Source organism: Oryctolagus cuniculus, chromosome 3 (genome assembly GCF_964237555.1).
Source record: "Oryctolagus cuniculus chromosome 3, mOryCun1.1, whole genome shotgun sequence".
Taxonomy (NCBI): Eukaryota; Metazoa; Chordata; class Mammalia; order Lagomorpha; family Leporidae; genus Oryctolagus; species Oryctolagus cuniculus.
In genome coordinates this window covers 279,577-295,101 of record NC_091434.1, presented here as the reverse complement: position 1 = coordinate 295,101, position 15,525 = coordinate 279,577, and the positions used below count along the sequence as shown (strand labels likewise).

The window sequence follows — 15,525 nt, the reverse complement described above, 5'->3', positions numbered from 1 at the left end:
CAGGAGCGGAGCTGGGGCTCAGGCGCAGGCACCCCCCTCGTTCTCTCCAGGGTTTTCCTGTCCTTTGTATGAACTCAGTGCCTCCTGTTCCAGATCCATGCACACTTTCTTCACGGCCCATCCTGTCACCTAGGTCGGCTTGCCTATACTTAGCTTTGTTTGGAATTCTACTTATGGCTACTTCTTAAAAATTGTATTTATTTGCAAGTCAAGGTTACAGAGAGGCAGAAGCAGAGAGAGGTCTTCCATCCACTGCTTCATTCCCCAGATGACTGCAACGGCCAGAGCTGGGCCAGGCCGAAGCCAGGAGCCAGAAGGGGCCCGAGCACTCGGGTGATCCTCTGCTGGTTTCCTGGGCCACAGCAGGGAGCTGAGCAGGATCGGAAGTGGAGCAGCCGGGACTCAAACCCGCTGCAGCACGGCGCTGGCCCCGTAGTTTTGATAGATGTTATTTGGAAATGTGACTTTTCCTCCTCCAGTCACTCTCCCCTCCTGTCAAATCCTGCACGTCTCACTGCTGGGTTTTGCTGTGTGGCAGCCGTGTAGACACACATGCCGTCCGACCTGCCCGCCTCCGGGACGTCCTTTGCTGGCCACTGAACTTGTCCAAGAAAACTTGGGAGTCACGTGAACAAATTTTTTCTGAATACACTACTGGGATTTCGGTTGACCTTAGGGGAACGCTGTCACTCATGCTGGCTGGGCATTCCTGCCCAGCTGGCACCTGTGGGCCAGGCAGAGGGCACTGTCCATCCTGTGGGGTCCTGGGGAGCCAGGGGGAGCCAAGGTGCGGCCTGAGGGGGTTATCTCAAGCACAGGAACCGCTTCCCTGCGTGTCCGAGCGGATCTCGGCGCAGGTGCTTCCTGCAGACCAGTGCCACGCCCCAGCCTCGTGTTGAGAGCCCTAGCACTCCTAGAACCTGGGCACAGCTTCTAGGCTTCCAGGCTGGATGGGGCTGTTCCGCTTTGGGATAGTGTCCCCAAATCACTCCCAGCTGACTCCAGCCTTCAGGTTGGAGCCTAACTTTGTTAGGTGTTGGTATCAGGTTTATAAATAACCTGTTTCCATCTTGCATCATGAAAATGCTCAATATTTCTCCTTTGCTTGATTTTCAGCTGATAGTGCTGGACCCCCCGGTGAGTAGTCGGTGCCCTCCGGCCCACAGCTCACCCCCTGGGTGGCAGCTGTCATGGCCGGGACACCAGAGCCCCTCCTCTAGCCTCCCTCATAGCGCTGCAGGCTTGGACAGAACAGGACTTCCAAGCGGCCGCACCTAGCGTTGCTGGTAGTCGGTCCCCTGCCAGCTGCTGCCCCGTCCCTGAGGTGGGCCTGTGCTCCTGCCTGCAGGTGGAGGAGGCCGAGAGCCAGTGGCCGGGCCCACACTGCTTCACCATCTACGCGGCTCGGAAGACAGTCGTGGTGGCGGCCAGGTGAGGCCCCCCGAGTCCCTCCTGAGCTGGGAAGCTGGGGTGAGCCTCACAGGGACATCAGGTCGGACTGCGAGCCCAAGGGGCAGCTGCCTCCTCGGGGGTGGGGGTGTCGGCTGACCTATGAGGACTTGCACGACGGCCTCCTGTGTACCGTGCCCCCTGGAGACACAGGCAGCCCCTCCCACCGGGAAGTGAACCGCCAGCCAGCCGCCCTGCAGGGACCCTGTTCCGCAGCCTTCCACTCCATGACTCACCCCAGTGGACCCCTGGACTCGCGGGTGGCACAGGCACCCCAGGCCAGGAGAGCAGCCCTGCCCTTCCCCCACAGCACCCGGCTGGAAAAGGACAAGTGGATGCAGGACCTCAACGCTGCGATCCAAGCAGCCCAGAGCGGCGGTGGCGACACGGCCCCGGTGCTGCCGGCTGGCACCCTGTGCACTCAAGCATGCCGTGAGTCCTGGCCGGCTCCCCTCCCAGGAGACCCCCACTGCTCCAGGACTCGTCAGCGGCTCAGCTCCCGTGAGCCCTCATTCCCTACTGGAGGAGGAAGCGACCGAGTCTGCCGTGCAGCTCCTGGGGGGCAGGGGTGTCTCCCCCAAGCTCCCGGGCACCTGCCACTGGCGTTAATAACTGCCGCCTTCCCCCAGGGCCACCTGACGAGGTCTCCGCGGAACACGAGTCACAAGCAGCAGCTCTGGGCGCTCAGGGCTCCCTGGAGGGGCGGAGCCCACACCGGGCCAACACCACGGAGCACGTGTGCTGGTACCGGAACACAAGTGTGTCCAGAGCCGACCACAGCGCTGCCGTGGAGGTACGGCTGCTGTGAGCAACCACCCCTCCGCCCGTGCTGGTGCTGGGGGGCCCAGGGACAGAGCTGAGCCGAGGGGGCCGCTGCCTGCTCTCCCCGGACAGCCGCTGGTGGAAGGCGTGTTTCTCCCTCGGAAGCCCCGGCAGAGGCTGCCCCAGGCTGGGCTCTCCCGGCCGTCCAGCTCGTGCCCACCCATCTGGCTGCAAAGAACCTTAGCTTCTTTCAGCCTGGTGCCTCCACGCGCCACCTCTGGACCTGCCCTAGGACTTCCCCGCGAGAGCAGGGTGCTAGCAGACAGCTGCGGCGGGTGGACGCCAGGCGGGGGGGGCCTGCACCTCCCGCCCCGGTCACCGGCCTTCCGCGTCAGCACAGTGGGCCTCAGGGCCCCTCGGTGGCACTCTCGGGGTTGCTGACACAACCAGATGGGGGCCGACGCGTGGCTCTGGCTGTTGCTGCAGAACCAGCTCTCGGGGTACCTGCTGCGCAAGTTCAAGAACAGCAGTGGCTGGCAGAAGCTCTGGGTCGTCGTCACGAACTTCTGCCTGTTCTTCTACAAAACTCACCAGGTACAGGCCCTGCTGGGCACGTGGGGGCTGTGAAGGGGAGGGGCTCGAGGCGTCTCTCAGCCCCACACCCCACGCTGCCGCCCTCTGCACACGCTGACTTCTTACAGGGAGGGCTGGGGGCAGTGGGGACAGGGAGGGGGCCGGCCCCCAGCCCTCCAGACTGAGCCTCGTGCTGCCCTCAGGACGACCACCCTCTGGCCAGCCTCCCGCTCCTGGGCTACAGCGTGAGTGTCCCCAGGGAGGCCGATGGCATCCACAAAGACTACGTCTTCAAGCTCCAGTTCAAGTCCCACGTCTACTTCTTCCGAGCCGAGAGCAAGTACACGTTTGAGAGGTAACTTCTCAGCGGGCAGCCCCGGCTGAGCGGTGCCCAGGAGCCCACTTCCATCCGTGCAGCGGAAGGCGGGTTTTCTGGGCGGCTGAGGGACGCGGCCCTTGTGCCTCGGGTCACTTGGGAGGCCACCCTCCTGCAGGTGGATGGAAGTGATCGAGAGCGCCAGCAGCTCGCCCGGGAGACCCCCAAGCCTCGTGCAGGACAGCCCAGCTGGGGGCAGGGAGGCCTGACTGCACCCTGCCTGGACGAGGACGCCTGCAGAGAGGTGGCCACCGCACTGAGTCACAGTGAGCACCAACAGCATGGGGGGAGCTCACAGCCACCTCTGGGGAGGCTCTGCCCCACCAAAACCCCCTGGGGCACCTAGAGGACAGGCACATGCCCGTCTCAGCACGGCCCTCCCGCCCTGTCCACTCCCCAGGGCAGGGCTCCCGTTGAGGACTGGCCTCAGACAAATCCTGGGGCAGGCAGCCCCACAGTCCAGCTCCAGCCGGCCTCCGACAAGCACTGCACTCAGGCCTGCTGGCCACGGGGCAGGGACTTCTATCCCTGGGAGGGGCTGAGAGTTCTGCCCACTCAGTCCCACGTCAAGCCTGGGCCTGGTTGAGGCAGGGCCTGCGCAGAACCCAGAGTGCCCCATGGCCTCCAACCCACGGGCACTCACACCGCTCAGCCACTGGAAGCCGACGTGGACTCCTCTCGCACACGTGACTACAAATAAACGGCCGATCCCAGCCGGCACGTGCCCTCCGCCTGGCTCTGCCCCGCACCGGGCCACAGGTGGCTTCGGGAGGGAGGCTGGGCGGCAGCCGTGGCTGCGATGACCCGGGCGTGTCACCAAGTCAGTCTTTATTGAAAGCGGCAGTGCCTCTCAATAGTCTACGAAAACTATTTAAGGAAACAAGAAAAGTTCAGTTTTCTTAAAAAAACACAGCGTCCTGACGACACAAGAACTCAGGCAGACAGTACCTGATCTGGCAGCATGAGGCCCCCGGGCCGGCACCCCTGCTAGGGGACGGCAGAGCTGCCTGGTGGCCGCATCTCGTCACTCCACAGGGGCCAGAGGGCTGCTCAGTCCAGCAGCTGTAGCTTCAGCCAGGTCGGGGGACAGGAGGGGACGTGACCCAGCGCGCGGGGCCTGCAGGCTGATGTGTCCTTGCAGTCACGACACAGCACGGGGGGCTTCTGAGTCAGCGTAGTTCGCAGGCGCACAGAAGCACGACGGCTTGTCTCCTCCCTGGGCACAGCAGCCTCAGCGGGTGGAGGGCAAGTGGTTTCTGCTGTGTGAGAACCTGCCGGGAAAAGCCCGTCACTGCTCGCGGCCTGACCTCCGGGTGTTGGCGTCCATGCGGCCTGGCCCCCGCGCCTGCACGGGCTGGGCGGGGTGTCTCTTCCTGCACAGTCCCGGGGACGAGGACTCCTGAGGATTCAGGGCTGCGCCCCAGACTGAGCCGCACAGGTGGAGCAGCGGGCAGCACACGGCACGGCTGCCGCACCGGGCTGGGGACGGGGAGAAGCTCCGTGCACAGCCTGAAGCCACAGGTAGAGGGAGGGGACGGCAAGGCAGGCCCCGGCTCTCACCTCTGTACACGCTCCACCAGGCGCACCACCAGCTTGTCCGAGATGCCAGGGCAGGCCTCCTCCGCCAGGCTGAAGGCGTTCTCCAGCTCCTCCAGGGCCCCCACGCCCCCGCCACTCTGCGAGTGCTTCTCTCTGAGCTGAGAGCACAGCCACGCCCGATGCCAGTGCTCAGCCAGAGGGCAGGGCAGGGGAGCCTTCCAGGAGCCGACCAGTGGCACCACACAAGGCCCTGTGACCCCACACTGCCCAGGGGGACCTACTGCTCCTTCTATCACAAGGCTCAAACCCCAAGGCTAGTGCTGTGGTATAGTAAAGCCTCCGCCTGCAGTGCCAGCATCCCATATGGGCGCCAGTTCAAGTCCCGGCTGCTCCACTTCTGATCCAGCTCGCTGCTATGGCCGGGAAAGCAGTAGCAGATGGCCCAAGTGCTTGGGCCCCTGCACCCACGTGGGAGACCTGGAAGAAGCTCCTGGCTCCAGATTGGCCCAGCTCCGGCCATTGCAGCCATTTGGGGAGTGAACCAGCAGATGAAAGACCTCTCTCTCACTCTCCCTCCCTCCCTCCCTCCCTCCCTCCCTCTGCCTCTCTGTAACTCTGCCTTTCAAATAAATCTTTTTTAAAAAAGAAAAAGGCTCCATCTCTCCTCTGCTTTCTAGGGAAGAGTCTGGGGCCTTGGTTCTGAGCGGGGACTAGAGGGCCTCCGTCCATGAGGTCTAGAAGCATGCAGCCCCGGGCATTCGGCCTCCCGGTGAGGAAGGTGCCTCTGACCCCAGCTTCCTCCTAATGCAGACCCTGGGAGGCAGTGGTGAGGGCCCAGGTGGGAGACCTGGCCTGAGCTCCCAGCCCCAGCACATCCTACACCCGGCCACTGCAGGTGTTTGGGGGAGTGAATCGGCAAACTCCCAAATGCGCCACACGGCCAGGCCTTAGCACCATGCCGCAACTGGACACAGGCTGGGGCTGGCAGCCACCCTCTGCCTGGACTGCAGGTGCTGCTATCACACCCGAGGGTGGCCGTGCTGTTCCTGGACCTCCACCCCAGCCCGGGGCAGGGGGCCCCCAGCTACATCACATCCAGGGACTGATGCAGACCCGGACACACATCACTTGGCCACCAGGAGTCGCCCCTGGGCCCCCTGTCTGGGATGCCCCTCCCACAACCACGCCTTCTCCCTACAGAAGGATCAGCTGGTGTCTACTCTTGGCGGAAAAGCATGACAGGAAACAAGTTGTTCATGTCAGCCTGGGATGCCAGAGGCCCTTGGCAGGCTGCAGTTCCCGTCCTTCCCCCCAGGAAGCCCCGCCCACAGGTCTAACAGGAGAGACCGCCAGGGGAACCACGTCACAGGCCCAGCCTGCCCTCACCTCTCCAAACACGGGCCGGACGAGCGTGGACAGACACTGGGACCTGGGCTGCCTCTTGACTGGCTCCGCTGGCTGTGAGGGGAAGCCAAGGCACAGGGCAGGTCACCCTCCACGTTTGACAGTGTGGAGTGGCACGGAAGACACCAGGAGTTGGCTCCACACTACAGTGGCCTGAGCTGAGGGCCCTGTTCACCAGTGCTGCTCGGTCAACTCTGAACAGGCCCCACCCAGGGCTCCACGCCTTCAGCACAGCACCACCCTGGGCCTCAGACCCCCACTCTGCCCTGAGCTCTTTGTCCAGGCCCCAGGTTGAGGGTCTTCACCCAGCCCATGTCTGCTGCCCACGGGAGCTGAGTGGGCCCAGCCTCCCAGGCCGGGCCAGGACGCACCTTGTGTGAGCCGTGCAGGGCGGTCCCCTTGTGCAGCTTGCTGTGCGGGCTTGGCCGGACCGTCGGGGGGAACGTCCAGACGGGGCCCTGCTCTCCATCCTCGGCCTCCCCGTCACTGGAAAGGACAAGGAGGGCGGGATCCCCCAGGGCCCCAGGACCCGTGGTTGAGTTTCTGGGAGGCTCTTGATGCTGGGGGAGCCCTGTCCAGGGTGCAGCACCCAGACGATGCCACGCGTCCCATCCTTTGTCCAGGGGACTAAACCTCGAGGGGGGACCCCACCCGTGCCGGAGAGCCCAGGGCCCCTACATGTCCGAGTCCTCGGAGCTGGACTCCTCGCCGTGACCCTCCGACTTCCAGCGCTTATAGCGGTCAATGAGCTCGGTGAGGAAGGAGGTCTTCTTGGTGTAGCGCGTGATGAACTTGTGCTTCAGCAGCTCCTTGGCCGTGGGCCGCTATCAGGGTGAGGACACCCGTCAGCAGACACCGCCACGCCTGGGCAGTGTGCACACACACGACAGGCTGGGCGCTGCCCCGGGGAGGCCACGCACACGACAGCTGGGCGCTGCCCTGGGGAGGCCACGCACACGACGGGCTGGGCGCTGCCCCGGGGAGGCCACGCACACGACAGCTGGGCGCTGCCCCGGGGAGGCCACACACGTGACAGGCTGGGCGCTACCCTGGGGAGGCCACACACGTGACAGGCTGGGCGCTGCCCTGGGGAGGCCACACACGTGACAGGCTGGGCGCTGCCCTGGGGAGGCCACGCACACGACAGGCTGGGCGCTGCCCCGGGGAAGCCACACACGTGACAGGCTGGGCGCTGCCCTGGGGAGGCCACACACGTGACAGGCTGGGCGCTGCCCTGGGGAGGCCACACATGTGACAGGCTGGGCGCTGCCCTGGGGAGGCCACACACATGACAGGCTGGGCGCTGCCCTGGGGAGGCCACGCACGTGACAGGCTGGGCGCTGCCCCAGGGGAGGCCACGCACACGACAGGCTGGGCGCTGCCCCGGGGAGGCCACACATGTGACAGGCTGGGCGCTACCCTGGGGAGGCCACACACGTGACAGGCTGGGCGCTGCCCTGGGGAGGCCACACATGTGACAGGCTGGGCGCTGCCCTGGGGAGGCCACACACGTGACAGGCTGGGCGCTGCCCCGGGGAGGCCACACATGTGACAGGCTGGGCGCTACCCTGGGGAGGCCACACACGTGACAGGCTGGGCGCTGCCCTGGGGAGGCCACACACGTGACAGGCTGGGCGCTGCCCTGGGGAGGCCACGCACACGACAGGCTGGGCGCTGCCCCAGGGAGGCCACACATGTGACAGGCTGGGTGCTGCCCTGGGGAGGCCACACATGTGACAGGCTGGGCGCTGCCCTGGGGAGGCCACACACGTGACAGGCTGGGCGCTGCCCTGGGGAGGCCACACATGTGACAGGCTGGGCGCTACCCTGGGGAGGCCACACACGTGACAGGCTGGGCGCTGCCCTGGGGAGGCCACACACGTGACAGGCTGGGTGCTGCCCCGGGGAGGCCACACACGTGACAGGCTGGGCGCTGCCCTGGGGAGGCCACGCACACGACAGGCTGGGCGCTGCCCCGGGGAAGCCACACACGTGACAGGCTGGGCGCTGCCCTGGGGAGGCCACACATGTGACAGGCTGGGCGCTACCCTGGGGAGGCCACACACGTGACAGGCTGGGCGCTGCCCTGGGGAGGCCACACACGTGACAGGCTGGGCGCTGCCCCGGGGAGGCCACACACGTGACAGGCTGGGCGCTGCCCCAGGGAGGCCACGCACACGACAGGATGGGCACCGAGGCTGGGAGTCACCTCTGAATCCTGCTGCCCCCTGGGTGAACACCCCCCCATTCTGGGAGCTGCGCAGGCCACAGCCTGCCTGGGTCAGGGGGTGAGGCGGGCCTTACGAAGCGGGGGTCCTTGTTGAGGCAGGCCTCCACGAACTCCTTGAAGGGCTTGCTGTGGGCACCCTCCAGCGTGGGTGGGTTGTTCTTGGGGATCAGGAACAGGACTCGCATGGGGTGCAGGTCGGAGTTCGGGGGCTCCCCCTTGGCAAGTTCGATGGCTGTGATTCCCAAGGACCAGATGTCGGCCTGCACAGGGTGCCAAAAGGACCACTGCTGCGTGCGGCACCCCGAGGAGGCCACGGCACCCACAGCCCTGGCCGCTGTCACCCACCTTGAAGTCATAGGCAGACTGTTTGATGACCTCGGGCGCCATCCAGAAGGGCGTGCCCACAAACGTGTTCCTCTTGATCTGCGTGTCCGTGAGCTGCCCGGCCACCCCAAAGTCCGCCAGTTTCACGTCGCCCTGCTCAGACAGCAGCACGTTGGCGGCTGCTCGACACAGGACAGGGGCGCGTCAGCCTCAGCTCCCAGTGCCCCCAGGCAGTCCTGCGTGTGGCTGCCTGACCCAGGGACCCCCTCCCAGGTACCTAAGCTCTCCTTGGCACACTCAAACCCATGCCAACATGGGCTCCAGGGCATGACCAGCAAGAGCCCAGCAAGCCGACCCTGAACTGCCCAGCCTAAGCTCTAGGGCCCTCTCTGTACTGGCTTACCCAATGTGCCACCAGAGCAGCACCCCACAGGCTCCTGCAGAGCTGACCCTGATCCTGAACCTGACCCAAGCTGGCCAGGAAGCCCCTTGCTTGGCTGGCTGCATCCTCACAGCCTGGACAAGTCCTTCCCATGGCAGGTGCAGCCTCACGCATACAGTGAGGAGGGGGCCACACGGTGGGGTCCCACAAACCCTCTGAGCTGCACCACTGACAGCACTTCCTGGAAATGGAGCCCCCAGATGGCCACAGCCCGGCCCCCACCCCCCACGGCAGCAGGACCACAGGGCCCCCACACCCAGGCCCGTGGCAGCACGCCCACAGCACGACCCCCACCCCCCACCCCCCACGGCAGCAGGACCACAGGGCCCCCACACCCAGGCCCGTGGCAGCACGCCCACAGCACGACCCCCACCCCCCACCCCCCACGGCAGCAGGACCACAGGGCCCCCACACCCAGGCCCGTGGCAGCACGCCCACAGCCCGGCCCCCACCCCCCACCCCCCACGGCAGCAGGACCACAGGGCCCCCACACCCAGGCCCGTGGCAGCATGCCCACAGCCCGGCCCCCACAGGACCTTTGATGTCCCGGTGGATCTTGCGCTCCGAGTGCAGGTAGTCCAAGCCCTTCAGGATCTCCCGCAGGATCGTGGCGATGGAGGTCTCTTCCAGGGGGCCGGGCTTCAGCTGCACGGGAAGACGGGACAGCAGGGCCTCGGCTCCCCCACCCCCACAAGGCCGGGGCCTCGATTCCAGCCCCTCCAAGAGGGGTGCCCTGTGCACATCTGAGGCTCCAGGTCCCTCCAGGGCAGGCGAGCCTGCTTGTACCTTCACTGAAAGCCTGGCAGGGGACGGGGCCCAGCTGGACCACCCACTTGGGCGCACTGCCACCCTCCTCGACAGGGACCAGGATCCCTCCGAACACCAAATCCATTAAAACACCGAGAGGAGGCCCACGGGAGCTGTGACACCCCCCACAGCAAGCCGCCCACTATTGGGGCCCACACCTTACCAGGTCCAGTGCGGAGCCACCACCAAGGTACTCCATGATAATCCAGAGCTTGGTGCTCTGGAACACAGAGAAAGCCATTAGCTCTTGGGACCAGCACTGTGGAGTGGAGGTTAAGCCACTGCCTGCAATGCCAGCACCCCGCATGAGCAACCAGTTCAAGTGCAGCCAGCTGCTCCACTTCCAACCCAGCTCCCTGCTAACACAGCCGGACAAGCAGCAGAAGATGGCCCCCACATCTTTGTGGGAGACCCAGAGAAAGCTCCGAGCTCCCGGCTTTGGCATGGCCCAGCCCAGGCCAGCCCCAGGCACTGTAGCCACTTGGGGAGTGAACCAGCAGATAGAAGATTTCTGCCTTAAAAAATAAAGAAAAGAAACCCATTAGCTCTTGGCTGTGGCCGGGAAGCAGGCCCAGGTGTGGAGTCCACAGACCCCTCCCAGTCGCAAGTGGGGAGGAGCCAGCCAGGGCTGTCCCCCCGAGGAACCCCAACAGGAAAAGCCCCCAGCAGCCTCCTGGCTCCCCTGGCAGCGCACCCCGTGGAGCACTTGGCAGACACGGCCAGTGCTCCAGGCAGGCGCCAAGCCCCCCAGCCACCTTCAGGTAGGAGCCGAAGTAGCGGGTGATGTAGGGGCTGTCGCACTGGCTGAGCACGGTGATCTCCTGCTGGATGTCCTCGATCTCGTCCTCCGCCTCCTCCAGGTCGATGATCTTGATGGCCACCACCTCCTTGGTGTGGTTGTCGATGCCCTTGTACACCTCCCCGAACGAGCCCTTGCCGATGCGGTCCAGCTTGGTGAACAGCTCCTCGGGGTCCACGCGGGGGTGCTGCAGGGCCCAAGGGACAGGGTGGGCAACGCCGGTCAGGGGCTGGACAGGCAGAGGCTCCCCGGGGGACACACCTCAGGGACCTGCAGCAGGCACGGGGCAGTCCTTTTCTGGTTTTATCTTTTACCTTTTTTGTTCAGAAAACTACAATTCCCTCTCCTTGTAAGGCAGCAGCTCCTCAGGGAAAGACACAGAGCACCTGGGACCATGTCCACAGCTGTGCAAGATACCAGCAGGTCAGCACCCCCAGGAGGCAGGCAGGGATGCAGGGACTCTATCACCCCAAAACCATTCCTACAAAATGCCACCTAAGGCCTGGCTCTGTGGTGCAGCGGGTTAAGCCATCGCCTGTGACGCCAGCATCCCCTATGAACACGGGTTCCCGTCCTGACTACTCCAATTCCGATCTAGCTCCCTGCCAACGTGCCTGGAAAAGCAGCGGAAGATGACCCAAGTGCTTGGGCCTCTGCCACCCCGAAAGAGATCTGGATGGAGCTCCACCTCCTGGCTTCAGCCTAGCCCAGCCCCAGGCATGGCAGCCATCTGGGGAGTGAACCAGAGGACGGAAGACCCCCGTTTCTCCCCCTCTCTCTGTAACCCTGCCTTTCAAATAAACTCATAGATCTAAAAACATATTCATACAATCTATTAAGAACAACAGAACCCAACCTGTGGTGATGAGACCCTACATCACAGCCACAGCCCCTGGAGGACTTCCCCACCCCGGAACCAGGGTCACACCAGCAGAGTCCAGCACTGGCCTTTCTCAGAAGCCTGAGTCCAGGTACTCCAACTCCACAGACGCTGACCACATGGTCCTCGGGTTTAAGCAGGCAAGACGTCAGGGTCACCAGGCTCTGGTGGGGGAGGCGCCAGGTCTGCAGCCCAGGTCGCAGAGGCTGGCAGAGGGGTCCTCGGCATAAACCACCCTCTTAAGTTTGAGCCTGGGCCACCCCAGGAGCATCATCACAGCACCTCCCACGGCCAGGGTCACTCTGGGTGTCCCCCAGCCACTGCCCAGAGACCCTGGGCTCCTGAGAACACCATGCTCCAGCCACCAAGCGCTGACCAACCTCAGAAACACGGCCGGCCGAGGGTGAAGGGCAGCCCCCATACCCCAGGATCCTAGTGGCTTGCTGCCCCACAGGGGAACCTGTAGAGGTGGGAGTGGGGTTAAGGCCCTGAGTGTCATCAAGACAGAATTTTCCTTTTTTTTTTTTAAGATTTATTTTTATTTATTTGAAAGGCAGAGTTAGAGAGAGACAGAGATCTGCAGCTTCACTCCCCAAATGCCCACAACGGCCAGTGCTGGGCCAGGCCAAACCCGGAAGCCAGGAGCATCTTCCGGTCTCCAAGCCCTTGCGCCATCCTCCACTGCTTTCCCAGGCCATAGCAGGGAGCTGGATACGAAGTGGAGCAGCCAGGACTCCAACTGGCACCCACGTGGGATGCCAGCACTGCGGGCGGCGGCCCCAAGGCAAGCCCAGCCGAGTCTCCGCACCAGGAGGGGCACCACCCCCATGACAGTGTCTCAGTGCCCACTTCTCACCAAGTCCAGAAAACATGGCCAGCTCCCAGGTGAGGGCAGCCAGGGCTGGGCGGGCTCAGCGCCTCCTCCCCGGAGCAGAGCACCAGTCATGGGTGCTGGGCCCGCAGGGTGCTGCTCTAGGCTCACGCCACGTTTCAGCTGAGCCTGAGCACCCTCTCCAGGGTTTGTAACCACAGGGCAGGAGGGGCGATCACCCAGGCCCAGGCCTACGAGACCGCCTCACAGTGTCCCTGACCCCGGCTGGGAGCCAGGCTCTGGGGAGACAGGAACTTGAGGACAGCGGAGCTGAGCCCCGGGCGGCGCAGACACAGCAGCGGGGCTGCAAGGACAGGGCAGCGCCGGCCACTTAATCCACCCGAACCAGGCCTGGGGTGACAGCCAGAGCAGCTGCCCCAGGCAGGCCAGCTGCAGACCACACACACCCTAACCCAGTTAACCGGCTTGGACACATAAGGCAAAGTGGCCAGAACTGGCAGACGGGTCCCAAGGCCTGTGGCCATGGATGAGCCCAGGGGATGCTCAGGGCCAGCCTGCTGCCAGGAGACCCCAAAGCCAAGGCTGAGGATCAGCAAGGACAAAGTCCGGTCCTGCCCAGGCTGCACGGGCCAGGCGAGCTGCGTTTACCCCAGCCTCTCCTCTCCTGCTGACCAGGTTCTAGAAACAGAAGCCAGGAAACTCACGGTGTGTGACACGTCACACCTGCTCCACTGCCCTCAGGGTGCTGCGGGCGAGAGCCCACGAGAGCCCAGCCCGCCGGAGCAGGTGCCCAAGTCCTGGACACAGCAGCCCTCAGACCACTGACGGGCAGGCGGCCACTCTCCTGTCGCAGAGAGCTCATCACCTACCTCCAGGGCTTTGGGGAGACGCGTTCCCCCAGGCTGCCTGGCACAGCCCCATCCTGGTGGCTCAGCGGCTCTGGCTCAGGCCCTGAGCTGGCGTCCTCCTGTCACTCTACAGTCCACCGCCTTCGAGGCTGGCCCGAGACAGACCTAGAGGCCCAGCAGCATCTCTGGGTACCACCTCACTCCGCTGACAGCCTGGCCAACGCAGCGCCCGACACAGCCCCTGAGCCAGGGCTGAGCAGGCAAGGTGCAAGTCCCTGCCCCCAGGCCCCTCCTGGTGTGCCCACCGCCACGGCAGCCAGCCTGAGCAGCAAGAGCGTGACAAGGACCTGCCACTGCAGCCCAGGGACAGCCCACGCCCAACCGCCCTGGGAAGAGGAACACAGGGGTCCTCTTCGGGAGGGGCTGCGGGGTAGGCCACGCAGCCTGGGCCCTCTGCCCCAACGTGTCTGCTGCTCACGCCGCACAACAGAGGCCCGAAGCCCCCCGACACCCCAGCTGCGGCCTGAGCTCGCACCTCCGCACCGTTCCTGCCCACGGGGCCCGGGGGCCACACCAGCCTGGTCAGCCCTGCGGGATGGCAAAGGGGCCCCGAAAAGGCCAAACGACGCCTCCCACCTCGGGGTCCCCTCTCCGCGCCCCCGCCAGCCCTGCTCCTGCGCTTCTAACAGGTGAGCAGGTTTTTCTCTCGACATCCTCGCCACGTAACCTGCAGGCCCAAACGTCAAAGACGAAGCAGGGACCCCGGCCGCCGCCTTCCCCCGACCGGCTCCCGTCGCGGGCGGACGCGCTTCCTGTCCACGCCTCGCCACGGTCCGGCCGGCGCTCGCCCCGCGCCGCGCCCTGGGCGAAGCGTTGGCACCTGCGGGTGCGGGAAAGCGCGAAGCAGGCGCGACGGGCGGCCGCACGGTCACCTCCGCAGCCGCGACAGCGGAGGGCGGGGAGCGCGGCGGGGACACCCGGGAGGCGGAACGACCCCCGACCGCGCCGCCGTGCCGCCCCTCCTCACCTGGCTGGCAAATCCCCTCAGGTGCGCCATGGTCCGCGCCGCGCTCCGCCCGGCCGTCGGCGACCCCGGCGCGCTCGCGTCAGTCCCCTGTGGGGACGGCGGCAGTCAGGGCCCCGGGAGCGCCGCCCGGCCCCGGCCCCGGCCCCGGCCCCCGCCCCGCCCGGCCCCAACCGCCCGGGCGCGGCCCCGCCCGGCAGCGCGCCCACCTCCGGGGGGCTCCATCCCGGCCTCCCCCGGCCCGCGCCGCAGCGCCCGCGAAGGCTCCCACCCGCAGCCTCCGTCCGCCCGGGAACGCCCGGGCTGGCCCGCGTAGCGGCGGCGGCGGCGGCGGTAGCCGAGAAACCCCAGGGGCAGCGGAGGCGGCGGCGACGAGGGCGGCGAGGTCGTCGTGGCCGGCGCGCGGCTCCCTGGGACTCCGAGTCCCGCTGTCCACCCCGCGCCCTGGACCCGCGGGCGCCGGACTACAAGTCCCGGCAGGCCGCGCGACGGGCGGCATCGAGGCGCCGGCGCTGGACTGCAAGTCCCGGCAGGCCTTGCATCGAGCGGCGTCGAGGCGCTGGTGCGCCGCGGGGCCCGCCGGGACTGCGAGTCCCGCTCGGAGGGCCTCGGGCTGCTTCTCCGGCCAGGCGCCCCCGCACGGCGTGCCTAGGGCGGGCAGGCGGACGCGCGTGCGATCGCCGTGAGGCCGCTACTCTGCTGGTCCCGGTCAGCGTGCGGCGCTGGAGGCTGGGCGCTGCGTTCCGCCACTCTGCTCGTGAGCGGGCCGTTCCGGCCCTAGGGCCCTGCAGGGAGCCCACTGCGAGCCCTCCGCTCCCGGCCGGCCCCTCTGGGCGCCCGGCCCTGCCCTCTGCGCAGCCCTTCGCGGGGTCCTGACTTGACGCGGTCCGCGGCGGGCACTGGGAGGTGGCGTGAGGGGCCGTGTGGCCTGTGTCGTCACCCCTGCTCGTTTAGCAGCACCTGGGGGGACCTTGCGGGCCGGGGTCCTGCCCCGGCCGCCGTCCGGCGGGGTCACGCAGTGGGCTTGAACTTGGCCGCATCTGTGCTTGTTCTCAGCTCACTGCCTCGGCCGGCTTCTGGTATGTTCCATCGTGTCTGGTGAGAAACTGGACCGGCGAGGACGTGAAGCGGCTGAGAGTGCTCTGCCAGGGACGTCTCCGCCCGGTTTGGGTCAGGGTCTCAGGTCCAAGCCAAAGAAATCTTAACGGAGCGGATCCCAGAGTTGAAAGATTGCAG

The 15,525-nt window shown here is 65.9% G+C and overlaps 2 protein-coding genes across 9 annotated transcripts in view; one reads left to right on the top strand and one right to left on the bottom strand.

Annotated features, from left to right (window-relative positions):
• The window catches only part of FARP2 (FERM, ARH/RhoGEF and pleckstrin domain protein 2), a 94,752-nt gene extending 90,876 nt beyond the window's left edge, over nt 1-3,876 (top strand). For 4 of the 7 annotated variants that reach the window (XM_070069922.1, XM_070069923.1, XM_070069926.1 and 1 more), the window contains exons 22-28: nt 1,117-1,137; nt 1,349-1,431; nt 1,760-1,950; nt 2,079-2,242; nt 2,698-2,805; nt 2,988-3,139; nt 3,279-3,508. In XM_070069922.1, coding sequence (XP_069926023.1) covers nt 1,117-1,137; nt 1,349-1,431; nt 1,760-1,950; nt 2,079-2,242; nt 2,698-2,805; nt 2,988-3,139; nt 3,279-3,369 — 810 coding nt within the window. In that variant the 3' untranslated portion in view covers nt 3,370-3,508. Of the gene's footprint in view, nt 1-1,116; nt 1,138-1,348; nt 1,432-1,759; nt 1,951-2,078; nt 2,243-2,697; nt 2,806-2,987; nt 3,140-3,278 lie in introns of all 7 variants that reach the window. The other 3 variants (XM_070069924.1, XM_070069925.1, XM_051829378.2) reach the window with 3 other exon arrangements.
• Nucleotides 3,877-3,971: 95 nt separating this feature from the next.
• Nucleotides 3,972-14,719, bottom strand: STK25 (serine/threonine kinase 25). Of its 2 annotated transcripts, none has more exons than XM_051829382.2 (12): nt 14,561-14,719; nt 14,293-14,379; nt 10,662-10,892; nt 10,070-10,126; nt 9,636-9,744; nt 8,679-8,836; nt 8,408-8,593; nt 6,782-6,927; nt 6,475-6,589; nt 6,086-6,157; nt 4,721-4,857; nt 3,972-4,431 (listed from the first exon to the last, which is right to left on the bottom strand). In XM_051829382.2, exons 2-12 carry the CDS (start codon nt 14,320-14,322, stop codon nt 4,392-4,394), a joined length of 1,281 nt encoding a protein of 426 aa, XP_051685342.1. In that variant the 5' UTR covers nt 14,323-14,379; nt 14,561-14,719; the 3' UTR covers nt 3,972-4,391. The 2 variants fall into 2 exon arrangements, with proteins under 2 accessions (XP_051685342.1, XP_051685343.1); XM_051829383.2 differs by having other exon boundaries at nt 14,499-14,673.
• Between the last annotated feature and the right edge of the window lie 806 nt (nt 14,720-15,525).

Coding starts and splice junctions, on each gene's coding strand:
- STK25 (XM_051829382.2), bottom strand. CDS start 14,322: ATGGCGCACCTGAGGGGATTTGCCAGCCAG. Junction 10,893..14,292: donor TGAGGGGATTTGCCAGCCAG/GTGAGGAGGGGC, acceptor TGGGCCCTGCAG/CACCCCCGCGTGGACCCCGA. Junction 6,590..6,781: donor AGCTCCGAGGACTCGGACAT/GTAGGGGCCCTG, acceptor TGTCCTTTCCAG/TGACGGGGAGGCCGAGGATG.